This window comes from Thunnus albacares, chromosome 23 (assembly GCF_914725855.1).
Source record: "Thunnus albacares chromosome 23, fThuAlb1.1, whole genome shotgun sequence".
Classification (NCBI taxonomy): domain Eukaryota; kingdom Metazoa; phylum Chordata; class Actinopteri; order Scombriformes; family Scombridae; genus Thunnus; species Thunnus albacares.
This window is the reverse complement of record NC_058128.1, coordinates 7,837,916-7,861,608: the sequence shown is the minus strand read 5'-3', so window position 1 is coordinate 7,861,608 and position 23,693 is coordinate 7,837,916. Positions and strand designations below refer to the sequence as shown.

General features: G+C 40.4%; 1 protein-coding gene across 11 annotated transcripts in view; it reads left to right on the top strand.

Annotated features, from left to right (window-relative positions):
- ppfia2 (PTPRF interacting protein alpha 2) overlaps positions 1-23,693 on the top strand; it is a 158,856-nt gene that overhangs the window by 50,822 nt on the left and 84,341 nt on the right. For 2 of the 11 annotated variants that reach the window (XM_044342837.1, XM_044342838.1), the window contains exon 1: positions 6,642-7,313. The exons of 8 other annotated variants lie outside the window; for them this stretch is intronic. In XM_044342837.1, the coding sequence (XP_044198772.1) occupies positions 7,233-7,313 (81 nt within the window). In that variant the 5' untranslated portion in view covers positions 6,642-7,232. Of the gene's footprint in view, positions 1-6,640; positions 7,314-23,693 lie in introns of those variants that run through there. One more of the 11 variants, XM_044342836.1, reaches the window with a different exon arrangement.

Below are 23,693 nucleotides of genomic sequence, written 5' to 3'. Positions count from 1 at the left end.
CATAAAGCAACACTTTCATATATGTATATAAATGATTCCACAAGCACATGCTATTTGTAAAACAGCTGTTATCTTATTAAATTACTCTAAATGCATTGTGTTTGGCTTTTGTCCAAACAGCTTTACCCTGCTGAAAACCTGCCATCTTTTTCTTCTCCCTGTTTATCCACCAGCATTTTGTTTCTTGAATCACATCTTCTCCACTGGATGATGTTCCCAACACACACACACACATTCACTCAACACTGCACCCTTGACAATAGCTCTCTAATGTTTCAGCAGTGACATGATCAGGGCAACGTCCATTACAGCTGTCTGCCCACACATGACTGTTGACACGATCAATATGCCTCTACTGCTGCTCTGCTTCAGACAACCAAGAAGCCTCCATGCAGGGAGGGCCCCATGACCTTTACTGACACCTGCAGATCGAGTGTTTCTTACAAACTCAGCAAGAGACTTTATCCAGCAGATATTAGAACAAGCCAGTAAAGAGACTTGCTAAATTGTCAGTGCAAAAGCAATCAAAAAACACTCAATAGCAATGGCAATCAAAAGGCTCAATTTTTGGAGTGCGCTCAAGGAAATTAGTATTCTAGTCATAGGGATGGAGCAGTTACAGAATTTTTGGGTCTAATTTGAGAGAGGAGAACCCACAAAACAGTTTGAAATAACATTTTGATAATAATAACAGCCGGTGGAATTTGGCGTAGAGTATGGCAGCAGGTGAAGACCCAATTAGGCAGTGGCAAGTGTGATTATGGAAGGTGGCGGTGTTGTGGTGCCTGGAGGGGCCCTTCAGCGAGAGACTGAGCTATCATACAGGGAATTGCATAGAGAATAAGAAAGAAAACTAAAAAGCTTTCTTCACAGAACTTTATTTCAGGAATGTTATCATGAAAATGCAAACAGCAAAAACGCCTTTTTGTCAACAATTTGTCCTGAAAAATGTCCTGTTTCTTCTTCACTAATTTGAGGAAGATTGAATCCAGTTTTTTTGACACTCATAGATCCTTGTCTCTTTCTGTAATCTGGCTCCACACCCAGAGGATGACTGCAGATTTGCCAGTTCCTTCAGCTGACAGTTGAGCTCTTTGGGGAGCGATATGTACCACAGTACATCACAACACAGCTTCAGCTCCTTAAAGGGCCTAGTCTCTAGTCAGCTTGTTAAGAGTGTGTGTTTGACACCATGTGCCAGGCACGGTGACAACAGAGTATGAGGATTCTAACATGCCACCATCTCCCCTGAGTGTCCCCAGTCCTGCAGTACCACAGTGATTTATCATGCGCTACATATCAAATGTGCACTTCAGCAGCTAGTAGAAGCAGGGAAGAATTACCTCTGGAGTGCTGCTATTTACTGCAATATCAACTTTTGATAGTTTGAAATGAAAGCTCTGTGTTGTATTAACTGATCTATTTTTAATACATTTCATGATCCATATCAAAAAAATCAATTCCCATACATTTTGAATATTTTTTGCAATGTGGCACTAACGATAGCAATGTCGGTGGTCAGTCGGTTCACCATTTCGGTCCAGACTGAAATATCTCAACAACCTTTGATGGATATCCGTGAAAATCTGTACAGGCATTCATGGTGCCCAGAGGATGAATCCCACTAAATTTGGCGACCCCTTGACTTTTCATCTGGTGCCATCATGAGGTTGAACATTTGTGGGTGAAATATCTCAACAACTATTGGATGGATTGCCATTAAATTTGATCCATGTATTCATGTCTCCCTCGGGATGAATTATAATAATTATGATGATCCTTTAACTTTTCACATAAGCATCATCACCATCATCAAATCAAAAAAATTTATTATCTAGTGTACTTTGTGTTTAGTGCTAATTAGCAAACATTAACATGCTAACATGCTCAACTAAGATGGTCAAACCAGCATCACAAAGCAGCTAGTGTGGCAGTAGGCTCTTGGTCTTGTTTGTCTATAAATCAACAATATTACCTATATATGTTTACATGACTGGTTCTTAAACAATTATTCAATTATTTTATAGCTTGATCAACAGAAAATAATTGTTAGTTTGTCTCAAGTGTTGGGATTTGCTACTTTTCTCTATTTGACTGCATGTGATTGAAATTAAACAATTTCAGATTTTTAACTGTTGGTTGGACAAAGCAAGCAATTTGAAGACATTATCTTGGGCATTTCCTGACATTTTACAGACTAAATGACTCACCCATCAATAGCAGAAATAACTGACAGATTTATTAATGGTAAAAATAATCATTATTTTGAACCCATGCAAGGTTGTTGTAGCCTGTGGATGAACATTACCATTCAGATTCATCCAGTGGGACATTCAAGAATTTTTAAGACAGCAGTCTTGTCTTACATAAGGTTTGTTTTAAATAAATTGCCATATTTCCCCCCAAGCTTCATTCCTTTTTTTTTTTTTTACAGTTTTGGGCTTCAAATGTGTATTTTTCCACTGCATGTCAGGACAGAGTCTCATGACTCTCTTTCCCAGAATAATTGCTTTCTGTCAGCTCATTTGTCCCAGTTGGGAGACTGTGTACAAGTATTTTCTATAACCAATTAATGTGACTTTTCTGTTGTGTTTACCACTAAAAAAGACCTGGCTCCGGTGATCTCCGGTTGGTGCAGTATGATTTGCATTTTTTTTAAACACGGGAGAATTTATTCAAAGCTGCAAAAGTCTGCCACTGTCATTAATGCTGGTCCATCTCATGTTTCTTGTCTAAAGTTGCAATCGCCACATCCTCATTACGTATGCACAAAATGTCACTCTTTTCTGTTCCTTGTTTGCAGCTCATTTGCAGTTTAAGTGGTTGTTTGACCAAGCAGGCTTGCAGCAAAATGCTCTGTCACAAGCTCACAATGTCTATTAGAGACATACAGTGCACACACACACACACACACACACACAGATACAGAGTAAATGAAAATGTGTGATTTACATACATATCCTCAGGTTACCACAGCTCTGGTATGTGTGGTCTCGTACGCCCACCAATATTGCTACGGGTCATTGCTAAGTGTTTCATGTGTATTTGCTTAACAGCTGGGGGTTTAATGAGGAATTCTTATCTGTCCTTAACAAGACCTCTCAAAGCAGCATCACACTTTTTCCCTACCTAAATGCATATTAGCTTTGCTCCGCAGAAAACACAGATGCCTCTCCAATCCCAGTTTGTGCATTATCACCGCTACTATCTGATATCTGTCAAAGGCTGTAGCTGGCCTCATAGATTAGGACAGCGGTCTGATCAAACACGGGTTTTCAAACCAAAAATCAATTTGTTTGAGCGCTTTGATTGATGAAACAGGACCATGTGTGTTTTTCTTCTTAAGGGATTTGGATGGAAAGAGGGATGCATTTCAAGAGACATGCAGGCCCGCATGAAAGCGCATGAACGCAGACACACACACACACACACGTGTCAGACACACATACAAACACACTCACTCAGGTGCCGTTTTAATGAACCACAGTCTGTGTGTTTGCACAAACTGCCTCAGTGGGCCCATGCGAATAAGCACTTTGATGAAAAATTGATTGGAAATATTATTATTTAAATACCCATCTTTGATAAAAAATTCTAGTAACTGTTTAATTTGTACAACAATGTCCTGCTTTAATTAATTTAAATACTTTCTTGAAGAGTATTAGTCTCTTGATTCATATTTAATTTTCCGTCTGTGATGCTTTGGCAGCTGTGGAAACGCTGAAAGACAAAGAATAGTGTCAATCAGAGCTGGAGAAAACACAGAGAGGATTGAGAGACCCCAGCCAATGAGCACTCTGAACCACTAAGCCATGCCCAGTGCACATCTGTACGATGACGTCAGAGTCCAGTGCACTGCAGAACACAGACAAGTCCCTTTATGTGACTGATGTGCAGAAGGGCTTAGTAGCCCCTGATGGCAAAGATCCTGCACATCCATACTGTCCTACTCAGCAGAAATGCCCCAGAAGGTTGGACACAGGTTGTCACAAATTATAAGGACACACTTTTCTACAATGATTTCACAATGTACCTCTAATTTTTCCCGAAATATCACTGTATGTCTCTATAGTATAACACTTAATTGATAGAAAAAAATGTCAGTTTTAGCTCCTTAATAGTTTTTTGAATGCGTTTTCCATTCATTTTCTTATGTTATGAAAATAATTTGAGACTTGCTAAGGTTAGCAAACCACCATGGTGAACATGGTGAGCCTAGGAAGCACATCCATATTGGACAATTCACGATTTACATCCAGTTATGTCCATTGTGCAGTGCCAACACAGTAAATTGTGTCTCCTTTATGGAGCAAAGACTGAAGTAAGGATGAGCAGGTCAGGTGGATGGATGACTGTCATGTGGGAGAGTGGAGTTTACGTCCCCTCACAGACCTGATATTAAATGTTTTAGTCGCCTAAACTTGACTATAGTGATCGTTTCACACTCGTAACCATACTGTAGTTGCCCAGATATCATAGAAAGCAAGAATGTTGTCTTGCCAGTTTTCTTAAATTATCATTATAGGGTATTGTAGACATTTCAGATCAATCTGCAACTAAAGTGCGTTACCAAAATGATGATGTAAGGTATAGCTGTGAAATGAAGTCTATATGATTCGCACTAAATTGACTAAAACAAGCAAAAGCACTGATATGTTCCTATTATGTCGGAATCTAATTACTGACGTTTGCTAAATATAATGTAGGGTTGTTGTTGAAACCTTAGTCAACCCGATGTGACATCTCTGTAGGCTAAGCAGTCATTTTTTGTAAGCTCTTGCTGTTACGACGAGACACAGGGCTGGGCATGTCTGCTGACAAGACTGACCCCAGGATGTCTCCCACTGAGCTTTGCCCAAGTTTTATCAGCCAATCAGATGCCTGGACCTCAGGCCCCATCTGGAGCATCTCTGCTCTGCTGGAGCATCTCTGCTTCTAATTTATTATTTCTGTTGTCTTAATTTTCTTGTAAATGCATCTCATTTGCTCTCGCCTTCTTATTTACCCATGTAAGGTCAAGCCCTCAGTGAATATCTGGCATTAAAACAACAAAACAGCGTCGAGGGTGAATTTGAGGAGCAAGTCTGTGTTATTTTTGAGTCAATACACAGTTGAATATTCCCAGGTCAGGAGTGCAACCTCAGCTCAGTCTGGTTAATGGGATCTGCTGCTCCACAGTTGGAAATTCTGTTAACCTGCTATGTCAAGAGCAAATACTTTGAAGTCCCCCAAAACCGAATCTTTCCGAAGACCGCGAGGCTAGCAGTGAGTTCAACCCACTCGGCTTAATCAAGCTCACTGAACTGTGTCTAACAACATAAAATCAAGCCAGAAAATGAACTGCTTGGGCTGTCCCTAACAGTAACTAATCTTGATTTAATATCTGAATTATGGCTGAATACTTTGCTTTTTCATCCAATTATCAGAGTCGTCTTTATCAAGATACAAAATGTTAACTTGAATGCTGGCACCCATTTCAATGGAACAAAGAAAATAATTTCATTTTTAACTTTTTTTCCAGATGGCTCTTGGTAGCTTGGACCGAGAATTGGATTAGACCATTCAGCAAATGTGGATTAGTCTCATGAAAAGGCCACTTGATGAGAGAAAATTGGATGAAAAGTGGAGGCACGTCACCCTTGGTTGGAAGTCTGTTAAAGTGGAACTGCTTTTCTTCATATAAAATTGCAGTTAAAAGCTGCCTCCAGTCAATGCCCTTGTCTTAAATTGGTCGAAGCAGATGTATTTTATAGAAGTGCGTCAGCAAAAAAAAAAAAAAAAAAAAAAAATCAATATAGGCTTTCTGCATGGGAACATGGCAGGTCTGTGAAAGAAGGAAGACAGTGAAAGCGGTGGAAATGTTTCAGAGACAGCTCGATAATGGATGTTGGCCCGAGATGTGACTGGAAAGAAGAAGACATGGTGGCTCTCCATTTTAAGTAAAGTGAGCTTGTGACATATATGAAAATAATGAAGTAGCTTGTTGAATTAGTGCTAGCTGACACTCAAAAATGGCAAATTGGTGATAAAAACAGGTTGTTAACTGGATGACTTTGGGTCCAAGGCAAACGACTTTAAGACAAAAGCGCATGAAAGCTTTATTGCATGCTTTAATGAAAGGTGAAGGACTTCCCACATACATCCAGACAACACTGATGAAACAGTCAGTCATCCAAAATGCACCCTATCCATCATGGTGACTGAAGAAAAACTAATTTTTAGTAAAATTCCAGCACTGGTCTGACACATTTAATCATTTTTTTAACCTATATTTACCTATGTGACCTGCTCCTTCTAGTTTATTTAACCGCTGATGAATTCTACACTTGAAACACCACAATCTTCTTCCTTCTGAGTGAACAGACAAGGCCAATCTTTCACACTGTATGTTTTAGACAGTGATAACTTCTCGTCCACAGAGAAAATAAGCATCAGTCTCTTCCTCAAATCAATACTGAGCTACACTGCAAAAAAAATGCGCATCATCAGCACTTACATTCTCAACACGCTGTTTCATAAAATCTAATCTTTTTTGTATGTATTTTTCATTGCAGCACACACAAACAAAAAAAAGGGGGGGAATAACCACCAGACCCTGACAAATAGGCTATTTTGTTTGGGCTTGTTGGGTGAACATGAAATGACTTTGAATTTCTTTGCAACAAAAGGACATTTTTTACAGTGCAAACACGGAGCAAACGTGTGACTCTGCTGCCAATCGAGACACCCAGTATGTTGCTGGCTGAGCCCGGCTGTGATGCTCTGACTGGTTATTGGTGAAGCCAAGAGGAGCAGGGAGGCGATAATCCGCGCACAGACGGACCCATCCGAGCCGCTGGCAGAGCTGCTTGCAGCGGGCGTCGGGGGACCATGGATCCGCTGTCTCTCCGCGGGTTTTACTCTCCAGACAAATCATTAGGACACACAGAATAGTCATTTTTTGCATGCGAGCGGGGAGGTGCAAAGAAGACAAGAGAGTTGATTTTTGTTTTCACTTCTTTTTGTGATCACGGTTTTTCTTTTCCTTCTCTCGGAAGCGTTGCGCATCTTACCGGAGCGCTTCACCATCCGATGCCGGGAGCGCAGCGTCGGGTCAGGGGCTGATCCGAGTCCTCGCTTCGGGATCGTTTTTCGAGTTTCCGTGAACACTTTACGTTTGGTTGATTTAAAAAACACACACACACACACACATACACGGATCAGTTCTGGATTGCTTGTCCAACAAAGGGATTATGATTTTCTCAGATATGAGTACGGGGACCAACTCCCCCAAGGTGCATCCACCGAATGGGACGAGGTTTTACACGTTCCAGGCAAGTGAACTGCGGGGTTTTTAGCCTCTTTTATACCGTCTGTGGATCTTCTCCTTTCTTCTTTCAGTGTCTGTCAGAGCTTTACTGTTTTGAAAAGAGTAGGATGCTGTGTGGTGGCATATTTGTGTGTAAGATTGTCTGCAGAGCTGAGTTTTGGGTGTTTCCTACCTGCATGTGTTGACTGACCCCTTTCAGACTAGCTCAATCCTAATTGTCCAGGAGTTTGTATTGCATTTGCAATACAGCCCACGCCTACTGTTTTCCATTAAGATGTTGCCAGAAATATATATATATATTTATATATAATGTCTTTTTGAATTGAGTAAAGTTAAAGCAAAGTGAATGCTCAGGGTGTGCTCTCAGTCATTCCATAAAGAAATAACAGATTAAAAGAAAAAAAGATTTCTATGGTTTCAGACTTCATCTTATTAAATAAAACATCTGAGGGTGGTATTGTGAGAAACTAGAATTCAGAGTTCATCTCCATCTAGCTACTGTATAATGATGTTAAATTATTCATGCTTAGCCCACTGTATCTCACTCCTTGTATATCTATATTTGAATTGTGCGCTACTTCTATTAGCTATATTATCCTTGTTTCTAAAGAGAAAGTGCACAGTGCCTTACACTGATTGCTGTACGCTGCCCGTGCATATTTCAGCACTGCCCAGAGCCCATGCATGGCAATGAAGCAGTGTCAGTGGATATTGATCGAATGTGTTCCATATGACTCTTGTAACTAAGCCAGCACTTTCTGTTTTTACTGTGGGTGTAAGGAAGAAGGGAAGGAAATGTTTCAGTGAGTGAGGATTTCATCCTCAGGATTTCTCATGGCAGTATTCAAGAACCTGCTGGTTGCCTTTGCAGTATGAAATGGGGGAAAAAAAAAAGGTGATGATGGTGGGGGGGGTAGGGGGGGGGGTGAATTTTGCATCCGGTGCAGTCAGCGTGATTTCATAAGCCGCTGCTTTACTGAAGATGAGTGGAAAGTGGTTTGTGGGTTGCTTTTCAAGTGAGCTGAAGTGCTGATGGGAGTTCTGTTTTAGATGACATGTTTATGTAGAAATACACCTGCCTCATCAGTCTAATCACGATCTGGGCCGGCAACACAGCTGAGAGCCTCATCCTCACTTGCAAGTTTAACTTCTGTTTATCATATTTGTTGGTATAACGATATTTAAGATGACTCCTTGCTTTTATTGTAAACAGCAAGGAAAGGCCTGGAGCTGCAAAAGCCCAATAAGGCACAGTATCATTATCTCTGCCTCTTAAATCACATCATACAATATCTTGTTCGTCAGCCCTTTAACCACTGGGCCTCTCTGACTTTTGCGTTTGAAGATTTTACCCTTCAGTGTTTGTCTGGAGCGTCATAAACCTCAGCTTTACCTTTTCATGTCAAATCATTAGTGAGTAAAAGCTCCCCTGAGGGCTTGTACCTGGTGGAAGAAGCTCCTCTGATATCACAAAATTAAAGACGTACTGTAACTCACAGATGATAGTACCAGGAAATCCCCATAAAAAGGAATTGTAGGGAAAGTCAGTACTGGGCCACTTCAATACACATAAATCAAAACTCTTCTACCTTGAGGTCATATAGGATCTGTCATGCTTGGGTAGGTAAAAACATGCATCACTGCACTGAGCCATGCCAAATCAGTGCTCTCTCAGTACGGCCATTTTGAACACAGTTCCTCTCAGATTGTTTACCAACTCCTAATGATATTCATTTTATCAGATTGCCCTTCCTAGTTTGCAATTATAAATGGGCCGAGGCAAATTGAATTAAATTGCAAAGTAGGTGTCTTTTGAAGCCACTGCGTCTCCAGCAGGGTGATGAAGTTATTCAGTTCCTTTAGTATTCACCCAGGCTCTGCAAACATGTACCTAGAATTGTCAGAGTTTGCTTAGTTTGGGATCCTGCTAGTCTGCTACACAGCTGTGTCTACAGTCTCTGTATCTTGCTCCGACTCTCAACCGTTATCTCCTTAGTGACATTTGGAGGGAATAGAGGTGGAAAATTTACATGAAGCACAGACATCAGGAGGATAAAATAGCACTCCCCTTTTTGTAAACCTGTTGTCAACAAATGGTCAGAAAATGATGGAGGACCAAGAGTCTGCAGCCAGCAGATTGAGGCTGTACTTAGGAAAAGTGATGCTCTAAGCCAAATTCTAATGCTAGCTTTGAAACATGCTCACAATGTCAATGCTAACATGCCGATGTGTAGCAGGTATAATGTTTACCCTGTTAACCTTCTTAGTTTAGCATATTAACATGCTAACCTTGGCTAATTAGTGTTAAACTTAACGTACAATAGAGGCTAATGGAAATGTCATTAGTTTAGCAGGTTATTAGTCATAAACCAAAGCACTGGACTAATTTAGAAGTTGGAACTCAATGAAAAGTTAAGGAATAACGAAAGCTATTCAAATTCATTCTGGTGGGGACATGGATGTCTCTACCACACATCATGGCAGTCCATCCAATAATTGTCAAGACATTTCATTCAAAACCCTGATGTTACTGTGGTATTGTGTTATGGTGGTGCTGCAGTCAAAGCCATTAGGTATCACATAAGTCATATGGATACATTATCTGGGACCCATGAATGTCTGTGCAGAATTTGGCGCCAACCCATCTTGTAAATTAGATATTTCACAGTGTAAGGGTAAACTTTTGACCCGCTGGTGGCACTAGGTGATAAGTCGGGGAATTTCCAAAGTCATTAGGATTCATCCTTGGGGGACTGAAAATGTCTGCACAATTTTTTTATGGCATTCCATTCAGTAGTTGAGATATGTCAGTCTGGACCCAAGTGGTGGACTTTGTCATCCCTAGACCCACACTGCTAAAGTGTCTGCTCCTTAAACATGCTATTTCTGCATAGTGACAAGGTGACAAGGAGGAATGAGGCAAGTGTCGGTACATTATGGTGTGTATATCCCTTTCAGTGCTTTTCTAATGTGTGGGTGTTGGAGTGACATCCAAGAAGATTCTTCCCATGGGAGAAGGTTTACTGGCAGCGCTCAGAACCCACAGGACCATATTAGCGGGTTCAGAGCAGAGTCTTAACCACGAGTCTCTTCAATGTGACACAACGTCTTATGCTCAGAGCATGACCATGAATGTTGTGCTACCTCATAAAATCCAAGAGATATATTAGATACCCCTTCTAGTCATTATAAAAACAGGAAAAGTCAATGTAATGTCACATTAAGCAACACTTTATAGAGCTGTAGAGTCAATTGGAGAAATAGGATTCATTATGTTTCTGCTCGCTGGATGATTTTCTGGCAAGATGCATATAGTCCTGGGATTTGAACATTTATGAAATAAGTTTACTGAATGTAACATTTCAAACAAGTTGCATCCAGTATCGTGAGTCAGACTCTAGACACAGTCAGATAGTTGTTTGTTCAAATCATGAAACAGTATCATTGGTGTAATTTCCCATTTTTTACGTGGTCTGAAATAAAAGTGGGTGCATTCAAATTTAGCTCAAGCCTTTTTTCTTCCTTTGTTAGATTATTAGTTGCATTGTCCATGTCCTTGTATTTAATATGACATTGTTCCCATCCCATAATACCCTGCCAAATATTTTGTCAGGGTTGAGCTACCTGAAAAATGAGATATAATTGTTGCTCAGTATTTGTCCTTGGTTGTCAAGTTAGTGCTGCATGTGATTAGTCTCTTCAGCCTTGCCCTAAAGGCTTCTCTCTCTTCTCTCTGTGTCTCAAATGCATTGTTTTCCTCATGGTCCATACAGCCTGTCACCTTTAGCAATAGAAAGTACTGCTGTGGTGAGAGGCTCATACTGTAGAGTTAATTGAAAGTAATTGGATAACAAGAATGAGGTAACACTGACTACTGAATCTAAAGTCACACTGAAGTTGGCAGCCAACTTTCAGACAGATTGTCAGATAAGTTTTCCTCGTCCCTCCAGTCTTTTTTTGTACAAAACTATCCCTCTGGCCCTCTGTTAAAGTGGAGGGGAAGGAAATGAGCTTGTTCTCACTGCTCTCCTTCAAAGTAATCCTCTCTTATGCAGTGAACTGGCATTTGGGAAGTTTATGGCAGCTAGGCCACAGGGGGAATTTGGCTAAAGAGCTGCTGTTTGGGGTCGGGTTCGTCTACAAGCATCTGTCCACAGGGCTCTGTTTGTAAGCACGGCCACAGCCCAGGCCAACCCCGCTTAATCAAACCGTTAAAGCCATGCCTCGTTTGGCTCACCCTTCTGACAGTCTGATTGAGGGTTTGTATTCTGGGCTTGACAGAAAAGATGGATGACACGGCTGCGCACACTGATTAAAAAGTGCTACTTTTCATTTAGCGTGGTGCTTACCTCTTCGCGGGGACGTTTAGACTGCGGCTCAGATTGAAGCTCCGTTGCACGCTACTTAAAGCTGAGTGCAGGAATGGCACAGTGCCTCTTATTCAATGCTACTGTACATCTTCATATATATAAATCAGCGCTGACTCCTGCAGACACTTTGGCACCTTCGCATTCACACCTGAACACTCTCACAAGCTCAATCAGGCTCATGGAGCAGGGAAAGCCTGCAAGACAGGATGACTCATCAGGTGACAGAAGGCAACAGTGTGTATGACAAGTAAACACCTATTTTCTCCGCTCCCAGAGGTGGCTGTCGATGTCTTAACTTTCAGTTTATCCATGTAGTGCAAATCTCAAGTTCATAGTCTCGTGGGCCGGAGCTGAATTCTTTTGCCTTTGTTAGTAGTTTCTTTTTTTTGTGACCTTGGCCTTTTGTATGAAGCTAGTTTGAAAAAGCTGACAGCTGGCAACGATTTTGGGCACTCCAGCAATTTAGTATTTCATTTCCATTAATTTGGGGGGCTCACAAGAGACAGACTTGAAAAGGAAAAGTCAAACTCCATGCAGCAGAGATTAGATATCAGGGTCAATCTCCAAAAACACTGGATCTTACTATGCCCATTATGCAACTCAATAGTGTCTTCTATTAGACCTAGCAAATACCCACATCTCTCAATCTGCGCACCCCAAGTTTGCAACACAAGCTTTGTTTTCAGAATTTGAAGTCTCAAATGCACTCTGTCATAACCCTGATGACATCACTGTGACATGACTGTGTGACTGCGTTGGTCACTCCTTCTGACAAGTAAACTAATCTTCATGTGTTATATCTGTGGAGGGCCTCTTTAAGTAATTTATTATGCTAAAATGCCAAAATTTGTTTCCAGCGTATCCAATATGAAGATTTTTGCTTTTCTCTGTTTTATATCATTGTCAATTAAATATCTTTGGGTTTTGGATTGTTGGTCAGACAAAACAAGGAATTTGAAGGTGTCATCTTGGGCTGCAGGAACCTGTAATGGGCATTTTTTGCTATTTTTCAACATTTTAGTTATTAATTATTATAATTATCTATCAAAAAAACATCAAGAAAGTTGTAGCCGCTGTGACAGTTTAATCTGTTTCTTATCATCTTTGCTTGGCTTTCTATATTAGTGACCTCTCACTATCTACTGCGTGTCAACTCTTACAGTAATCTTCAAAATCCGCATTTGGTGCAGCGTAATGATAGGCTAAATGCAGGGTCCCGCCCCTTTGATGATCTTTGCACATTTATAAAAAGCAGACTGTGTTAACACCAGTCGTCACATGACTCCAGGAGAGTGTCGCAGGTTGATCCGGAGGGAAACGTGGAAGCTCGAGAGCTTTTTCCACTGTTGCTAGCTGTGCGTCTGTTTGATTAGCAGAACTATTTCTGTTCTGATTTGAATAGCAGTGTGTCAGATGTATCCATGGCAACATTTAATTATACATGAAAATACACGACTGCAAAGAAACAAACAAGAAAGACAGACAAAGTCACATCCAGGAATGTAAACTACACAGAAAAGCTGTGTGTCACTCAAGCATAGAGCAGGCACACATACAGTGCATGTACACTCACACACATAGAGTAATACACCCAGTTGTGGGAGCAAGCTTATCCCCCCCAGCTGTCTTACCCAGCGCCCTGTCACACACACGCTCCCTCCCCCTTCCCCTCCTCCTATGTCCCACCCTCCCTCTGTAATGTGCTCAGGGATGGTTGATGGAGCAACAAAAGGTGGCCATATGCAAATGAGAACAAACACGACAAATTGATACACAGCTGACAAATTGAAGTCGAAGTGCTTGACCTTTTATTTGTTACACTGGCAAACGGTAATTGCTTACAAATGCCCCTGACACCCTCACTAACACACACTCATACACACAGTCCTCCACTCTGTATCTATTTCCTGTCGCTGGTCTCGTGTATGTGTGTGTGTGTGTGTGTGTTGGTGGCGTTTGCCCTATTTTCTTGGTCTTTTTTTAATCAGCCCTCGTGCATTTAAAATCTGGCCGGGGCAGATGGGGAAGGGAGTTTGACCCACTTTGATGGATTCCACACCGATTAAAAGGATGAGTGAGCTTTCGAAAGCAAGAGGCCCCATGTACGTGTTTGTGTGTGTGTGTTTGTGTGTGTGCCTGTTGCTGTTATGTATGTGATTGTGTGTGTGAGAGCAAGGGACAGAGAGAAGTAATAGGTGGCTGTCTATTTGTGTACTATTGATGTGTATTTGTTACTGTAAAGCCTCTTCTTTGTTGGTCACTATGTTGCAGCTTTGTTCAAGCCATCTAGGAATCTGTGATCTTGCAATCTAAAGAATTAACAAATATTCAACCAAACTTTGCAGTATCTGTTAGATCCCTGCTGTTTCTCCACAAATATTGGTCCTACTGGAAGTATGCTTGACAATGTTATTAGTCATCAAGCTTCAGTCTCCACAAACAAAAGTCTTTGTTACTATAGTAACTATGGTGCAGTGGACTTTTCTGTAGAATTTGATGTTTGCCTGCAGGCTATGCATTTCTCTGACCTAACATCTCCAACTGTCCATTTATTAAGTTACGGAAACTAAACTTTTCATAATCCTAACCCAAAAAAAAAACCATTTGGTTTATGGAGCTTGCTGACAGCGCTACTTGACATGGTACTAAAAGTACCTCGTAGTAATTCAGGCAAACAAAAAGTTCCATAAGCACATTCACAAAGAGTTCATCCCACCAAACTCATTTTTAGTCTCACTGGAATTTATTTACTTTTTTATTACACAAAAATCTTATCAAATTGAAGCACACATTTTTGGAAAAAGCTGCTGCAAAGTCAGCTATTTTGGTTGGAAATGGTCACAAAAATCCTGGAGGACTGGACTTTCTATTTATATCTACAGATATTCTTTTTTAAAATTATTGTCAACAAAAGCCATCTAAAGACCAGAACTAACATGGTCATGTGTTGGATCCCACACAGATCGTTCCTGCTACCGTAAATACTTGCTAATACACCAAATCTGTGGCTGGTAGTGGTCCCAACAATAGATAGCACTATTTACTCCTATTTAAGTAATGTATGCTAAAAACTACACTGCTCAACTGTTTTGGGAATTGTTCAACCTCATATTTTAAGATTTATTCTTCCAAATGGAATGACTTTGGACCACAGGCTCGTTAGGGATGCCGAAAAATGTTGAGAGACATATTTGATTATCATAGTCTCTTCATGGGATTTGTTGACATTAACAAAAATATTAACATTCCCAGCCTTATTCTTTAATGTGAGACTCAAATTTCTTCCTCTTTATCACACATCATCCTTCAGTCTCCTGGTGTAGTGTCAGCCACAGATATAGCACATGTAAAACAGTGAAGTATAGCTGATACAATGCAAAGCTGGTATCCTCAGAGACTTTCACGCACATGCACACTTTAACAGCACGGATCCCACAGAGATTTTAAAGTGATGTGCACGCGCAGGCCAAGCCATTCACTTCAATTGACTCGAGTGTGGCAACAACCTCTTATCATTGATGCAATTATGGTGTAACCCTTTGCCTGGGTTACTGCAGCAGCAATCTGATCTCATTTATCCAATAATGTGAACTTGAAAGGTAGAGAGTTTTTTAGTGTGTGGCTTGACAGAATACAAAGCTGGTAATTTAACTCTTCCGGAGTGAAATCTAAGCAGAATGAATTTGTCTACTTTTTGTGTGTCTGGTCAAATGCCTGATATGTTACCCATGTGTTTTTCAGTGAATAACTGCATTAATTCTGGAGCATCCAGCGTGGACCAAAGAAAATAAGGTTACATTTTACTGGGGCATAGAGCCTCAAGAAAACCTTTGACCCATTTAAGAAGTGAGCTGTTGCTATGAATCAGAGACACCTTCCCAAATGATTCTCGCTAAGAACAAGTCAGTATCTACTGGCTATGAGACAGGTTTAATGCATATTGGCTGGTTTGGGTGGCAAAAAGAACAAGAGAAGGAGATAGAGTAGTAATTCAGGGCTAGCAATAAAACCAGCCCTACCTCAGCAATGATCACCTCACTAGAGACTCATTCAGCCATCGACATTATGTCCTTTCCCCCTAGATTCAATGCTCAGTCACCAAGTGAGCCAATAGCCAATCGCATTGCAAATGATGTACAACCGCGACACAGAAGAGTAGAACGGCAATGATCATTTCCATCCATCTCCTAGTCTTTGTGTGTCTATTTCTTACACTCTATTTCTTACAGAACTAATTCACAGTTCAATCCATCATAGATTGGAGAGCCTGAAATAATACTTTACGTTTAATGTGGATCGGTTAGTGTCAGCGCCAGTTCTGATCTGCTGGATTGCATCATTTCATCATTACTGGTTTACTCTATTTTAAAGGGGACATATCATGCTTTTTGTGATTTTCTGTTCTTTTTGTTCTGTTATGATGTCGGATGTCTATGTTAAACATAGTCAAAGTTCCAAAACTCAAGGTGAACATATGTAAAAATACTCCTTGCAGCCTGCTCTGAAGGTGTCGTCTATAATGTCACCTCTACTACCTCCTCCTGATGACGTCAGATTGTTCACACACGCCCACAAATGTCCATTCTTTAGCTTTTGTTGCTAAGGTTGCTCCATGGGTTGTTCTGTACGAGAAAAAGAAGTGAAATCCTCCTGCTATTGTTTGTTTACGTAGCCTCCGGAACTCCGGACGTCTGCCGAGGAGCAGCTTCTGGAGGCTGGTCAATTAAAACAGAGTGGGTTCATCGGGAAGGAGGCCTTAAAGAGACAGGAGCTCAAATGGCCTGTTTAAGACAGAGGCTGAACTGAGGGGCTGCATAAAGGGCCAGGATAAGATAAATAAGTGTTTTTGAATCATGTAAAGATATACCAGTAGAGCCTGGAAATGTGCATGATATGTCCCCTTTAAGAAAGAGAACAATGATAGCCTAGTTTATTAATAGGGCAATAGGTCACAATAGATGAGGGTGACTACTCCCCCCCTGCTGGTGTATAAGGGAAACTAAATTATATGTCTTGTTGTGCTTGTGGATTTTAGATTTAAACAGGTAGTTACAGATCAATTTTTTTTATTAACGATTATTTTTTCCCCAAACTTCATCAGTAGTTTCAAATGAAGCTTCAAATGAAACTCCTGGTGGTCTTGTCCTGTTGTGTAGATCAGCAGACAGGGTCCATTGATATTCAGACAGTGTAGGCCCAGGGCAGGCATCACTGTGGCTGTCAGCTTAAAGATGACTCTAAGCCCTTAATGTAATCAGAGTAAAAAAGATGACATGATGGAACAGGGGAACTCAGTAACTGTGTCATTTTCATCCTCACACATGTACTTTGTAGCTCTCACTTCAGTGACTATTGATCGTCTCATCCCATTCATTTGTTCATTCACACATGCAGTAGCTTGGACTCAGCTGATTTCTATCTCTTCCCTCTCTGTCTTCCTCTTTCTGCCTCCCTCTCTTTTTTCATCCGGGAGAGAACGGTCATTCGCTGTCCGTGGTGCTGAAACAGGAATGCCCATTCCATATGGCACTCCTCCATGGCTGTTTTATTTTATAGCTCATACGTGCGCCGTGATGGGAGTAGTGGGGGGGATGTATGGGCCTTCCTATGTTCTATCATTAACTCCGCATCTCTGTCTCTTTGTCTTGCGACCCCCACTCCTTCTCTCTGATTGTAACATACATCTGGATTTATTTCACTACCCTTTCTCTGTGCCAGTTTGATTAATGGGCAAAACACAGTCCATTTGGAGGCCAGACGACTTGGTGTTTTCAAATTGCTATCTGTGTAACTCCTTTCACCGGCCTGCTGTGTTAGACTTCAAAAAATGTCTCGGCGTTTCTCTCATGCACGCTGTCTCTCTGCAACATTATGTTTCCCCCACAGTCACTCACATGAGGTGATTCAGTATGCAGTAGCTTCTGAGAATAATGCAGTGGCAATAAAATCTTTGCTATGTTCAATTACACTAGCTTTGGCTGCATCCTCTTTTACTGCTTGTCCATTAATTTTATCCCCCTTTAGTTCTCTATTACACTGCAGTGGTTCACCTAAAGTGGATTGTTCTATTATAAAATGTAGTTTTGATAAATAGAAACAATCTTTTAACAACATCGCTGCAGTTTAAAGTCATCTGATGGGTCATGTTCTCTCTTGCTGGTCGCATTGTAGTTCTCCAGTCATATTAAGTCTGGCAATCTCTCTGCTGTGACCTTTAACATAGATTTAAACATGTTGTCTCGCGGACAAATGAGAGACAGTGTACTTAATTAGCAAGACATGCCAAGGAAAGTGAAATCTTTCTCTAAGAGAGGAAGTCAATGCGTGGTCATTACAAATTACCTGGCCTCTGACCCCCAGCGTCTATAACCAAGTCAACACAAGATAATGGGTTTTCCTTTTCATGGACGACAGCCCCACATTCCCCCTAAATGAAGGGAATACTGTTTAATAGCCTTAAGCTTTGAATGCTGATACTTTCAAATGAATGATGACCACTGATTTGTGTGTGTGTCACGCAATATAGAAGTAGATTATAAAAGTCAGATCCATCTGGTCTATAAAACATCAGGGTCGTAAAGTTTACAAGGTCGTGTAGAGACTTTGCTCATGGTTTATGTACGTCTGCATCTGAATTATATATCTGAGGTTTTTAGTCTTTCTCAAATGTATATTCAATATATACAAACTGCAAACTGCAAAGCATCTAATCAGATGTAAAAAACCTCATCAGACTTGTTTTGTAGCACATGAGCCTGTATCCCTGCTACTACCACTTTCCTCCCATCATGCACTGAAATGAAACCCTGCAAAATCAATACATCCTCGCAGGCTCACATGGGATAAACTGCATCAGTTCATCCAGCAGCGACACAGAGACTCCCTGCTGAGCCAACACCAGCCTAGCACCTAATGTTTTCCCACAAAGGATTGTTCACCAAGTGCTACCAGTGAGCATCTGTGTGTTTTAGAAAGCCAATAGAGAACTTATTAGAAAAGATCTTCACAGCTCTCCCATCCGGTTTCTGTTTGTAGAAACAGCCTCACCTGCTGTGGTGAGTTTCACTCTCTCTGGCATCGAGCTCCGGCTCAAACCGAGGAGCTGAGAACATTTTCACTTTTTTCCCCCTAAAAAGATGATTTGTGCCAAGAACCCTGCAGGTGAGCTCGGAGTGTCAGGCCATTTAGGATTTTTAATGAAAGTGTATAATGTCGCAGCTGGCAATTAGACTGAAGGGAACTCACAGACAGGGCACTAGGGAAGTCTTGAGCCAGCTTACCAGTGGCACAGCAATTACCATGGAAAGATACTGAGGGACAGATTAGATTGGCCACCTTCCCTTTTTTGAGGAAAAAAAGGACCGTTTTCTACCATTTTTTTTCTGTTTTTATGTTAGTCAGATTGTTTTCTGAGCTATGGAAGTGGTTCTGCTGCTGCTGGTTCTAACATTGTGATCCATGGTTACCAGGATGTTATTATTGTCACAGCTTGATATTATGATAATAAAAACATGTTTTGTTTAGTTGCTTGGTCATTATAGCATGCCTTGCGGCTTCTGTACATATATTTGCACTGTGTAGAGTCTGTATCAGTGGCATAAACTACATGTAGTTTCCCAGTTGTAGCAGCTGCTGACAATCCCAATTCATCTCTCGGCTGTAAAAAACGTGGTGATTATACCAGTCTATGTTTAAAAAGATGGCTTTCAGTTTCCTTAAATGTGTTAGCTAGAGTTTTAGTTCGGATATGATTTACAGTGTCCTCTTTTACTTCCTGACGGGGCATATCAGTTGTGAAAAATTACTCTCCTTAAACTGTTCAATGACCACCGAATATGTGCACATTCAGTATAGATGATATACTGTTATCTTTATCTGGCATTTCTATAATGAACTAAAAAGCGGACCCATACGGCCCATCACAGAGTCTGAGTGTGAGGCACAAGTGCCTCTCTTTCCATCCATTAAAAAGCTCCTTTGTATTCAGAGGTTGATTACATGCTGCAGGCTACAGAGTCCCTCTATCAGGAGTTTTGGCAGTTTAGCCTGAGAGTCGCTGTCTGACAGCGATGAGCACCATGTTGGCAGACAGGCTGCTGAAACGCTCGCAGTAACATGAAAGGTGAAGTGTGTGGTCAAGTACTTCTTGTTGTACCGCGACCATACTCAAGCTACAGGCTTTAAAAGCTGCACTGTCTTCTGTCTGTTGAAAGCATGCAGGTGTTTTAGGATTCGGGATAAAAGCAAAACTCAGAGGTAAAATTGCCAGAAAGCAGCAATGAGTTCCACCCATGAGAAAGGTTCATTTCATTGACTGTGTTTTAACAAGCTTTTTCCATAAGAATTTTTGTTCTTGGTAATTTAGTATTAAACTGTGAAGTACAAATTAGATTCATGCCAAAACATTATGATCACAATTGTGAATCTGATGCATTCTTTTTGGAAGTAAATTATAGTGAAATTAAAGTGTGGCTCATTTTTCTGGAGTGTTCTCGAAGGAACGCTGGGAGTCCCTGGACCCCAACGTCAAGTACCTCTTCATGCAGGAAATGCCTTCTGTCTCTGTCTCTGTAATAAGCCCGATGCCGACACAAAGCAGGCCACTGACTGGCGTTAGCTCTGTGATCTGTGCAAATGTGAGCTGACAGCTAGCCTGGCATGGCATGGCTCTGACCAGGCCCTGTGGCCCTGCAGGCCATTCCAGCCCCCCACTAGAGGAGGGAGCACCACCTGCTTCATGGCGATCACTTTAACGTGCAACAGAGGCACTGTCCGCCCTACAAAGACCTCAGCATCCACCCTTGGTTGCCGTGGAGACGGTGGCTGCGGCTCGTCTCGACTCAAGCTGGTGGATCGACTTTGCCACACCCATGGGTGTCTGGAATGAAAGAAGGGGAGGGTATAGAGGGGATGTGTGAGATAAGTGCGAGAGAATAGCAGCAAGGATAATACCATATTTTCTGTTACTGTAATAATCACCTTAAGCCATGATGCAGAATATTTTATTGTCCTTTAAATATTCTGTCATGTGCCATAGGAATTGTACAGACTAGGGCTATCAATTACAAAGATTAGCAATTAAAATTAGCAGATTTGCATAGTATTGAGAGATGAGGCAGGCAATTCCTTCCTGCCTTGTTTTTGTTTAATTTCTTAAGTTTTGTAAGTACGTTTTTACTGTGGAAAATCCAAAACATTTCAAACATTACTTGGAGCAGTAGGGTCAGGATGTTCCTGATCAGGTGGGTGGTTTCTCCCATGGTGCTGCTGAGAAAACATGTGCTAAAAACAAACCGGCCAGCTGGAAGACGGTGCTGCAGGATTGTGAGGTATTGAAGGAGCAACAGCCGAGGAGGAGGAAGAGGAGGAATGGGGAGTTGGTGATGCATTCAGTTCAGTCAGCTGTGAAAAATAAATGGATTCATAAAGATTTGTTTTTGGAAGCATTCAACAGACGGGTTCGGATTCATGACATATCACAAAGATTGGTTGTCCAGCCATCTCGCCTTTCATTGGCGTCCCACCATTCATCAGATTTTTCCAAATATCTTTAAATTATAGTTTATCTGTTGATTTGCTTGGATTTGATCATCAGCCTTGGAGTCACTTTTGCAAATATTGTTTAAAATGGCAATTATTATGTAGCTGAATGGTTACTGTGCATGACACATAACCGCAACGTCCCTGGATCAATCAATTCCTGGAAGGGATCTTTGTTGCATGTCATGACCATCTCTCTCTCTCCTGGTTTCATGTCTACCTATTCACTATCCAAAAAAAACCAAACCAGTACTGCAGGCATTGGATATGTTGTATAATAGCTAGTATTGCACATGGAGTAGATTTCCCCCAGTGCAAAAGTAAACAATAGATCCTGAGGCTGCAAATGATTACAAGTGGGACTTTCCTGCAACACAGTTCATTATTCACAAAGCCAGGAGGCCTTGCCCAGCCTGGGAATAGCCAGAACTACAGCCTAGCATGTATGCTAATGCTAAAGCTTGCAATGCTTTGATCTGTAATTAAACAGTGACTGTGAGAACAACAAATTAAGGATTAGATGTAAATTCAAAACAATGAATTTTCTGCAGTTCCCTGAAATTCTGGTGTAAGAGTGTGTAGAGAGCAGGTGGGCCTAAACCGTATTACTAGTACCTAGCATACCAGGGGCAGGATTAATGCAGCATATATATATATATATATATATATATATATATATATATATATATATATATATATATATATATATATATATATATATATATATATATATAGTGTATATGGCCCACTGATATGACCCATGCCCTGACATGCCATAGTGACTCCAAGTGTACATGTTCCCCTATTTGTTGTACTGCCTTGAATAATTCAGAACAAACTATAAAGTCCGTGTGTTTATTTTAAAGAATGTTGTGAATTATTAATGTGTATTTATGTATTTATTTATGAGTTGGCCCAGGTATGGTAGCATTCACATTAGATCATGCATGCAACCTGTATGTTCTGAAGGAAACCTTGCGCTATTGTACTAAAGGTTAGGTGAACAGTTAAATGCCTGTGATTGTACATATATACAATCAACTACAAGTATTGCATGTCCATCAGTACATGAATCAACAAAAATAACTGATACAATAATATTATAAGAATAAATATGTCATCTTCCCTGAAAAGAAATGCCAAGAAAGTATTTTATTTGGGGATTTTTAATAATTAAAATACTGAGAATCTTTTAAGCTTTGAGATGGACTTTTCTTCAAATATCTTCTTTTTGCTGTGAGTTGGTTTTTCCCAGTTGGAAATTGAATTTATTTATGAAAGATTTGACAAATATAACTGCTCAGTTTTACACTAGCTAGTAGGGCTGCACGATCTTGGAAAAAACTGACATTGTGATGTCTTTTTTCTGCGATATATATATATATATATATATATATATATATATATATATATATATATATATATATATATATATATATGTAGCAAAGCTGGGGAGAGACTCAGCCGCATTTCTCCATTCTCTGTTTAGGAGCAGCTGAGATTGTCATTAAAATGAGAATAGCTGGTCCACCTTAAAGGCCAGTCCACCTTAAATGAGCCTGGACAGGTTTATGCTCCATGTCAAGAACTTTGCTCATAAACACTACACAGTGTTCAGTGTTCTATGTGCTCTGTTGAATGGGTGCACTTGATCAGTTTATCAAACAACCAAAATGGGCAGCGCTCATTTTCAGGTTTCCAGGTCGTAATGTAAGATGAAACAATACATCATGCAGCCCTACTAGCTAGAGTACGTCTCTGTAGATGACTGTTTTTAAAAAAAAAACGGGAGAGGTGTTAATGCTTAAGACTGATTTAGAAAGAACAGTTGTGAAAGAGTGGCTGTCAGCAAGCCATTAATTTATCCATATTCTCTAAATGGTCTTCATACATAACTGTGTCTCGATGCCGTATGTGATAACATCAGACTGGAGTCCGTCCAGAGGTGGCACTTCTGAGTTTGCTTTGATATTTGAAATAGTTGATAAAAAATTGGCATATTGTGCAGGACAAGATTGAGAACAAGATTCAAGATCCTTTTATTGTCATTCAGTAAAACATCAGAGATGCAAAGCAGAACGAAATTATGAGCATGGTCCTGTTAAAACACAGATAAATAAAAAGAAAAACAGTATATAAAAAGAGAGCTCTATCAAAAAATCTGTATAAAAAACTGAATAATAAATAATAATAAATAATTTCTGGACATTGCACAGGTGTGAGGTGTAAGGAATGTAAACATGAAAAGAAAGAGAGAGAGTTGTTGCACGTATGATTGTGTTATATTGCACACAAGAAGAAGAAGACTGATGGCAAAATGATAAAAATAATTACAATTTTAACTTTTTTTTAACATTATTTACCCTCCTGGCTTCATTTATACAGGCAGATCCAATGTTATTTCTTGATTTTCTTCATTTTTTTTCTCCAAGTATGAACCACAAAGATTACATGAAATGTGGTTTAAACCCCAC